Here is a 9597-nt window from a genome sequence, read left to right as displayed (position 1 = left end):
TGCAAATACTGCAGATGTTGATTCTCACCATGTCTGTAAGACAAGGTTTATCAAAATAAATGGTAACCAGCCGGGCGCAGTGGCTCACTCCTGCAATCCCAGCACTTTGGGAGGCTGAGGCATGTGGATCACGAGGTCAGGAGATCGAGACCATCCTAGCCAACATGGTGAAACCCCATCTCTACCAAAAATACAAAACTTAGCCAGGCGTGGTGGTGTGCGCTTCTAGTCCCAGCTACTCAGGAGGCTGAGGCAGAAGAATTGCTTGAACCCAGGAGGTGGAGGTTGCAGTGAGCCAAGATCGCACCACTGTACTCCAGCCTGGGTGACAGAGTGAGACTCCATCTCAAAAAAAAAAAAAAAAAGAAAGAAAGAAATGGTAACCATTGTATCACTGCTTACTGACAATGTGCTGGTCTAGGTACTTTGCATATAGCTGTTCCAGTTCTGCTAACACTCTTGGAAGGTAGGCATTATTGTCCCTATTTAACAAATGTGAAAACTGAAGGATAAAGTTAACATCTACATAGTTTTTCCACAGCCATGATTAACCATTGAGGGAGGCAATTTAATAAGATTCTATGCAAAGGGGGAAAATGAGGTTTGGAGAGGCCAACTTGCCCACCCTACTCATCTCCATCTGAATCTGCATGTCTACAGACACTCAGTTTGGTGTGGAAATATTAATACAATGCATGTGATCCACTTCAGAATCAGACAGAGCCAGGTCCAAATCCCAGCCCCACCTGTACTAGCTTTGTGACCAACTGCTTTTCTCTATTCAGAGCAATTTTTAATGTCATTTCTACATGTCTTTTTTTCCCCCCCCCGAAACGGAGTCTCACTCTGTCATCCAGGCTGTAGTGCAGTGGCGCCATCTCAGCTCACTGCAACCTCCGCCTCCCAGGTTCAAGCAATTCTCCTGCCTCAGCCTCCCAAGTAGCTGGATTACAGGTGCCTGCCACCACACCCGGCTAATTTTTGTATTTTTAGTAGAGATGGGGTTTCACTATGTTGGCCAGGCTGGTCTCCAACTCCTGACTTCAAATGATCCACCCACCTTGGCCTCCCAAAATGCTGGGATTACAGGCGTGAGCCACCACGCCCAGCCAATTTCTACATATCTTGTAAAGAGGATTATTCCTTCCTTCCTTTTTTTTTTTTTTTTTGATGGGGTCTTACTCTGTCACTCAGGCTGGAGTTCAGCGGCGCGATCTCGGCTCACTGCAACTTCCACCTCCCAGGTTGAAGCAACTTTCCTGCCTCAGCCTCCCGAGTAGCTGGGATTACAGGTGTCTGCCACAATGCCCAGCAAATTTTTGTATTTTAAATAGAGACGGGATTTCACCATGTTGGCCAGGCTGGTCTCGAACTCCAGGGCTCAAGTAATCCATCCAACTCGGCCTCCCAAAGTGCTGAGATTACAGACGTGAGCCACTGCACCCAGCCATCCTTCCTTTCTTGACAGAGTCTCACTTTGTTCCCTAGAGTGAGAGGCTGGAGTGCAGTGGCACAATCACAGTTTACTGCAGTCTCCAACACCCAGGCTCAGCCTCCAGAGTAGCTGGGACTACAGGTGTGCACCACCACGCCTGGCTAATTTTATTAATTTTTGTAAAGACGAGGTCTCACTATGTTGCCCAGGCTGGTCTCAAACTCTTGGGCTCAGCCAATCCTCCCGCCTTGGCCTCCCAAAGTGCCAGATTGCAGGTAGGAGCCACCATGCCCAGCTGGACTGTTTTTCAAGGATGATAGAGATAGAATCTCCCTCCAGGGAAGCGGGGAGATTTGTTTGCAGTCCAGGATAATAAAGATAATGCTGTCACTGGGGCAATGGTTGAGCAGGTTTGCTAGTAGCCCTGTTGAGAAGTTTAGGGTTTACTAATCTCTACCTAATTCACTACCTGTCTATGACCCACGGGACACATGGAGCAAGGGGAGCCAACAAAAGCATGATCTCATGCTGCCTGCTGTGCCATGAGTAACAAAGTCGGTGGTTTCTGACCCTGGAGTCTCCTGTCTTCTGCCAGCATATACAGAATGGTGGCAGGCTCACCTGTTAGTATGTAAGTAGGGTAAAATTCCAAAGGCTTCGTGTTCTTAAAACTACTACCTGAATGTCAAAAGCATCAGTAATTCTCACCTCCCATTGCACCTCAGCTTCCTGCACTTGGCATCTGCCCCAGTGCAATACTAAGCTGTTTTTGCCAATGTCACCCAAGACTCATAACTGCCAGTTTCAGTGGGTATTTGACTCCAGGTGAAACCTCCTGGACCTCTGCAGCCCTTAACACGAGGGGCGCACTCTCCTTCTGCAGTGCCCCACTGGTAGCTCACACAAGACCACACTTTGCTGTCTGTCCTTGTTGCACTCCTTGTTGGTCCCCTTCGTGCACTCCTTTTCCCTTAGCAGCCCCATCCATGCCCTGCCAGCCTCTCTCATTGCTCCACCTGCCCTCCCTGAGTGATCTCACTCACACTGTTGGTTTTAGGAACCAGGTATATGGTCACGATGTCCTAATTCTAGCTCCAGTCCAGATCTCTGACACAACTTATCAGCCACCTGCTGAGCAGCTCCACCTCAATCAAGAGGTCCGAAAAGGAAACCATCCTTCCCTGGCCCTCCCCATCACTATGTGCTGTATTCCTCCTGCCACTGTTCCTCTCTGGCCACAATCCTTCCTGCCTGGGGTGACCACAGTGTCCAGCTAACTGGGCTTCCTGCCTCCTCTTGACCCTGGCCTTTGTAAAGCCTCCACTTCACTGTTGCCAGAGTTATATTCCTAAAATAAAAACCAAATCATGTCATTTCCCCACTTAAAACCCTTCACTTTCTCCTCACAGTCTACCTGACAATGTCAAGGTTATTTTTTAAAATTTAATTTTTTTTTCTTGAGATGGAGTCTCGCTCTGTCATCAGGCTGGAGTGCAGTGGTGAGATCTCGGCTCACTGCAACCTCTGCCTCCCAGGTTCAAGCGATTCTCCTGCCTCAGCCTCCTGAGTAGCTGGGATTACAGGTGCATGCCACCACACCTGGCTAATTTTTGTATTTTCAGGAGACGGAGTTTCACCATGTTGGCCAGGCTGGTCTCGAACTCCTGACCTCAAGTGATCCATCTGCCTCGCCCTCCCAAAGTGCTCGGATTACAGGTGTGTGCCACCACACCCAGCCAAGGTTATTTAATGCATAGTTCAACATTCCCTCTAATGTTATGTCCCATCCTCTCCTCGACTTCCCTCCATCAAGCACTCCTCCGATCTGTCTCCTATGGCCACTATCACTCAAAATGGAAAAGAGGTGGGCAGGAGATGTCTCAAAATAACACTCATTGTATGGCACTAACTGGTTATAATTGTTATTATCTATAAACAGGAAGTCATAAAATGTTGCATTAAACACCAGTTACATATGTTCCACCTGCGTCAAACCCATAAGTGTTCTTAGTTTTTGTTTGTTTTTATTTTGTTTTATTTTGTTTGAGACAGGGTCTCACTCTGTCACCCAGGCTGGAGTGCGGTGGTGCAGTCACGGTTCACCGCAGCCTCAACCTCCTGGGCTCAGGTGATCCTCCCACTTCAGCCTCTGGAGTAGCTGGGACTACAGGCACAGGACACCACCCCAGCTAATTCTTGAAAATTTTTTTAGAGATGGGGACTCGCTATGTTGTCCAGGCTGGTCTCAAATTCCTGGACTCAAGTAATCCACCGGCCTCGACCTCCCGAAGTGCTGGGATTACAGGTGTAAGCCACCTTGCCCAGCCTGTTTTTAGTTTTTCATTGAAAAAAAAATCACAATTTGCATCAGGCGCCATATTTCCACCCAATTATTCCCTATCAAGTTTGTTTGCTCCTCAGGGTTTCCTTTAGAAACAAGCTGAGCAATTCCTTCATTCTACCCAGTTAGGCTGCTGAAAGACTACGGTTTCTTGGTGATTTATATATCGATATCTATCCATATCTATACCTACATCTACGTATATGTGTGTAGTGTATATATATACATATTATATGTGTGTATATATGTACATATATACATTTAAACAAAAATTTCTCCTTCGTCCTCGAAGCAAACAAATCAGCACCCTCGAGTGTCCGCCAGGAGGCGCAGGGGGCAGCGTGGGACCTGCGGTACCTCCACGGTTGTAGAGGTGTAGAGGGATGCCGCAGCGACGGAACCGGGCTTCTTTTTTAAAGAATCAATGTGAGGGAAGGGTGCAGAGCCGCGTTATTTCAGGGAGACATTGTCGCACTCCCCCTCCCACGTGTAGGTAGCATCTGGGGTGCGTGAGCCCTGTTCGCAGACCCCATGGAGAGACGCTGGCGGCGGCAGATGGGGCTCCTTTCACGGTTGCAGCCGGCAGTAACCCGACCCCGCCGGCGCAGAGACTGAAGAAGCGCAGGGGACAGCGGCGAGCTGCGAACAAAAGCCCTTGGCGCGGGGCCGAAGCCCAGGACGCGGGGTGAGTAAACCGGCTCGGGTACCGGGAGCTGCGGGAACCTGGGCGGCCAGGTTCTTTGCGCTCCAGGAGCCCACCCACTGGGATGCTGTGGGGGAACTCGGAGGGCACCCGAGGGCGGGTATCTGAACCCAGACTGGGGTGGATGGTATCTTTAGCACATTCAGACTTGGAGGAGATCCGGTGCGTCTGAGAGTATCCAGGCACCTTCTCCATCCCCAGCAAACACCCGGTGGGGGTGGAGGTGGGGGCGGAGGCGGCGTGCAGAGCCCTCTGTAAGCCCTGCCAGAGCTGCTGGAGCAAGAATCCATCACCCCTCCCGGAGAGGCCTTTGGGGACTTCTCCCAGCCCTTTAATCACCCGGGGGCCCTGCGACCGAGTCTCCTTTGGCAGGGGATATCAACCATAAACTTCCTCCCTTAGGCAAATGGGGTCCCTTGGGATGAACAGGCCTCTTGCTTTTTTGTTCCTGCAAGGCTGCATCCCCAGTAGCCCGCCTAAGCTACAAACAAATACGCTAATCCTCCCGGGAATCCTCCAGCGCCTCCCTCGCTAGCTCTTGCCTGCACCTGGATCTTTTCATCTTAACTTGCAGCAGAAAGGGGATGCATCTAGCGGGCCAGGCGCCCAGAGGAGCCTCGCCACAGGCCTCCACCCCGCATTCCGGGGCTGAGGGAGACCCAGGCTGCTCTCTGAACACGAGTGTCCGCCCCACCCCCATCCCCGTTCTGGCGCTCAGCCTGGGCTTTCCAACATCGGTTTTATGATTTACGTTCCACCAAAGCCTCTGAGCCTAATCCGAAAGCGGATTAAGTTGGGATGGGGTGACTATGGATGAGGAGGGGGGAAGAGCTCTCAAACGTATTCCTCGATGTCCCTCCTTGTGATCTGCAGAGATTCCAACAAAGGACGGGGCTCAGCCATGGTGGACCCAGTGCCTGAAGAAGAGAAGGCAGGAGCGGAACCCGGCGACTCTGGAGGGGACGAGGCCGTGGCGTCCGTGCCCCCTGATGCCCAGGGCGCCCAGGAGCCCGCAGCCTCCTCGGCCTCGGCCTCGGCCTCCGCGGCGGTGCCCCGCAAGGCGGAAGTCCCATGTGCAGCCGCAGAAGGCGGGCGGCGGGAGCAGTCCCCGCTGCTGCACCTCGACCTCTTCAACTTCGACTGCCCAGAGGCGGAGGGCAGCCGCTACGTGCTGACCAGCCCCCGCTCGCTAGAGGCCTGCGCCCGCTGTGCGGTCAAGCCGGTGGAGCTGCTGCCACGGGCCCTGGCCGACCTGGTGCGCGAGGCTCCGGGCCGCTCCATGCGGGTGGCCACCGGCCTGTATGAGGCCTACGAGGCGGAGCGGCGCGCCAAGCTGCAGCAATGCCGGGCCGAGCGCGAGCGCATCATGCGCGAGGAGAAGCGGCGTCTTTTCACGCCTTTGAGCCCCGCGGCCGCCGCCGCCGCCGCCGCGGCCTCGGCCCCGAGCGCGGGCAGCAGCAGCAGCTGCAGCAGCGCCAGCCTCCCGGCCTCGCCCGCGCCGCGTGCGGCCCGCAAGGCTTCCCCCAGTCCCTCCTCCGCCCGGACCCAACCTCCGCCAGCGGGTTCTCGAACAGGCAGGAAGAGCCATTCGCTGGACTCACTGTCCCGCCGGCGTGAGGGCGCCCTCAGCTCCGAGTCGGGCGCATCGTCGTCATCCTACAGTGGGGAAAGCCTGAGGGAGCTGCGCTGGCCGCCTCGGGCCTCGGCCAGGAACAGCTGCCCAGCGGGGTCGGCGTCCTCCACCACCAACGCTCCGGGCCGCCCGTCTGCCCTGACCCTGGTCCCGATCACCGGCCGCAGCTTCAGCCTCGGCGACCTGAGCCATTCGCCGCAGACCGCTCAGCACGTGGAGCGCATCGTGCGCCAAGTGCGTGCCGAGCGCGGCCTGCGCGGGGTGCCGGAGCGTGACCGGAAGATCGCGGCGCTCATGCTGGCGCGGCACCAGGAGGAGCTCCTGCTGCTGGAGCAACGCGCGGCTGCCCACGGCCAGTGGGAGCTGCAGCGCGTGCACGCCAAGCAGCGGCGGGAGCGCGAGGAGCGGGAGAAGCAGCGCGCCCTAGAGCAGGGCCGCCGAGCCTGGGCCGCGCAGGTGGAGGAGCGGCGAGGCCGCCGTGGCCGCGAAGAGCGCGAGGCGGCGCGCCGGCGGCAGCGGCAGTACGAGCGCAGCGAGGAGCGGCGGCGGGAGCTGGCCGAACGCCAGGGCCTCCTGCGGCGGGAGCGGGCGGAGCGCGCGGCCCGGGAGGATCGGCTGCGCAAGCTTCAGCAGGAGCAGAACCTGAAGCAACGTGAGGAAGGTCTACAGGAAGGGCGGGAGCGGGCTGAGCAGATCCGCAGGGAGCGCGCCCAGCGCGCGGCCCGCGCCAAGCAGCGGCAGGAGGGCCAGCTGCAGCGGGAGAAGCGGGAGCTGAGCCGGGCCGAGCGGGCGCGCCACGAGGCGCTGCTACAGGGCCGGAGCCGGCAGCAGCGCCAGGAGCGAGAGGGCCTGCGGAGCTCGCTGGAAGCCAGCTTGGGCCGTGCGCAGGAGAACTACGAGCATTTGGTGGAGCAGCGCACCCGGGAGCTGCGGGAGCGGGCCCGGCGAGAGGAGCTGCAGGGTCGGCGGGCCAAGGAGGCGGCAGAGCGCAAAGAGCGGGAACATCAGGCGCACCTGGAGGCGCTGGCCCGGGCGGGGGAGCGACGGCTGCAGCACGCGACGCAGGTGGCCGAGGAAGCAGTGCAGCAGAAGGCGCGGCGCGTGGGCCAGAGCCGGCTGGAGAAGGAACGAGCCCAGCGCGCCAACAAAGAGAAGGTGGAGAGGGACGAAGACTGCCGCCGGCGAGAGCTACTCCAGGCCATTGGGCGCAAGCTGGAGCGCAGCGAGCAGCTGACGCGGGAACGGCGCAGTGCGCTGGAGAGCGCCCGCTCCACAGCCCGGGCCTCCTTCCACGTGCGTGAGAAGGTGCGCGAGGAGACCAACACGCGATCCTTCGACCGCATGGTGCGGGAGGCCCAGCTACACGCCAGCCTGGACCGCAAATAACTGCGGCTCTTCGACAGCCAGATTGGCACGCACAGCCCCCTGGGGCCTCCCGCGACCACTGACCATCGTGGGAGTCCCCGCTCGGTGCGCAGCGCGGTGGCCTCTCGAGGCTTCTGACCAATGAGGCAACAACAGTACAGACGTGTGGGACCTGTCAGCTGGCCCCCTTTGTTTTTAAAACTTACGTCATTTGAAGATGACAGCACAATCTGCCCACATCCACCCTTCATGGCTCCCGCACCGACCCTTGCCAAACTTCCCTATGTGTCTCTTGGGCTGGAATAGAGAAGCTTGGGGGAGAGGGGCTGATCAGGACTGGTGAGAGGGCCCCCCAGGAGAGGGCAGAGGTGGTTGTCCCCACCCCTTCTGCAGCAGTTGCCCTAGGCACCTGTTCGACATTGGTGTCTGAGACAGTGTTGCTACTGTTGAGGGAACATCACCCTGGCTCACCTCCATCTTTCAAAATATGGCAAGCTGCACAAATCGCGGAGGCCTCCCAGAGAAACACAGCTCCTCCAAGGTGTCAAGCCACGCCCAAATGATCCAAAAAGCAGTTGATTTTTTAGACCTGACTTTTAATCGGCCACCTGAGCAAATTCTCACCAGTTTTGATAGTTTTCCAGTTCAGTCCCTTGGGTTTTCTAGTTAGACAGTCATCTGCAGATAATGTTCAATTTTTGTCCTTTGCCCCCTCCCTCCTTATTCTACCAAGTGGCACAGGAAATTGGTTGGTTTGGTGATGCTGTTTAGCTTTAATAGAAACCCCCAGCCCCTGGAGGGGCTGGATTCCTTTGGGAGCAGTGTTCCGTTCCATTAAGCTTCCTTGCAGGGTGGGGCCCACTCCATGAAGACAGCAGTCATGCCTTAAGAAGCAGAGCTACCTTACGTGCCTGCCCAGGCTGTTCCTGCCTAAATCTCCAGCCCTGCATGCCGTCTCAAGGGTGGGCCCCAGAGAGTTTGGAGTGTAGGATTCCCTCTGTGAAGGAATCATCTCTACTTCTCTGAGGACAATTAGGGTATCCTTGGCTGCTTTACTGTGGTGGCCGAAGAGCTGGAATTGCCTTTGTTGAGAGTTGTGTCCACTATCAATGGCCATGTACCTTCTCCACCTGCCCCCAGGAAAAAGAGTCTCCCCCTTAAATTTCCTGGTACCCCCTCACCTATGCCTGAAAGCATTTCACCCTCTCAATGCCTCACCTTTCCCATTCGCCAGATGGAACCATCAGTATTCCTCTCCTGGTACCGCAAGGCCTCCTGGATCCAAAGCACCATGTCAGTATTATTTGTCGGTCCTTTTTGTGCCTTTCTTGACCTGGAGGGGGAGGCAGGAGGATTGCTGTCAGCCTAGTTTCTTTCTGGGAATATGGCTCCCTAGTGTTGGAAAGGGCAGTGCCTCGTGGACAGATGGTCATTTAGCCTCTGGGGTGAAATACTTGCAATACCAGGTCACTCTGTGGTCCAAAAGGTCACATTCAGTTGTCATCAGGCAACTTTAACCCTTAGAGTGCTTCCCTTCCATTAAGCTGAAATTGCCCCACTGCCATATCCACCCATTGACTCTGCCTTCATCAAGGAAGGTGGGAAGTAAAACGTCACTTTTTACATTAAACCAGGATCAGGAATAAAAAGTTACCAAAAAAAAAAATGGAAACAGGGTAGAGAACTGCTACATTAAACATATTTCATATATATTCTGCTGGGTAAAATTGTCCCTGAAATGGCTGATTATTACACACACATCCATACACACACACTTTGTCAACCCTTCACCCCCACCCCATCACATGCCAACAAATATAAAAGGTGTATTGTGTAGAAGGAAGCAGTGCTTGGGTGTTAGGCTCAAGATGTCATGAAACAAGGAAAGGAGCTGTGTACCGAGGTTTTTTATTGAATGGGCGAATTTTTTCCTTAAATTTTCTTCTTGTTGATAACCAGGTTGTCAGTGAGTTGAAATAATTGGTGTTATCCATGAGTCAGAAGCATTTAACTAAAAGGTTAATGTGATTCTGGTTCTTACCTTGTGGTTCTTGAGTTGGTAAAGGGCTTTTGAAACCATAGAAAATTCCACTTTAAAACTACTTACTTCCAAAGTATGT

General features: G+C 55.1%; 1 protein-coding gene across 1 annotated transcript; it reads left to right on the top strand.

The window, feature by feature from the left end:
• Nucleotides 1-4105: 4105 nt before the first annotated feature.
• Nucleotides 4106-8538, top strand: CCDC177 (coiled-coil domain containing 177). The gene is made up of 2 exons (XM_004065366.5): nucleotides 4106-4461; nucleotides 5353-8538. The coding sequence occupies exon 2, from the start codon at nucleotides 5381-5383 to the stop codon at nucleotides 7496-7498; it is 2118 nt and encodes a 705-aa protein (XP_004065414.3). The 5' UTR covers nucleotides 4106-4461; nucleotides 5353-5380; the 3' UTR covers nucleotides 7499-8538.
• The last annotated feature ends 1059 nt before the right edge of the window (nucleotides 8539-9597 follow it).

This window comes from Gorilla gorilla, chromosome 15 (assembly GCF_029281585.2).
Source record: "Gorilla gorilla gorilla isolate KB3781 chromosome 15, NHGRI_mGorGor1-v2.1_pri, whole genome shotgun sequence".
Lineage (NCBI taxonomy): Eukaryota > Metazoa > Chordata > Mammalia > Primates > Hominidae > Gorilla > Gorilla gorilla.
The sequence above is the reverse complement of the archived record's forward strand: the minus strand, read 5'-3'. Positions and strand labels throughout refer to the sequence as shown.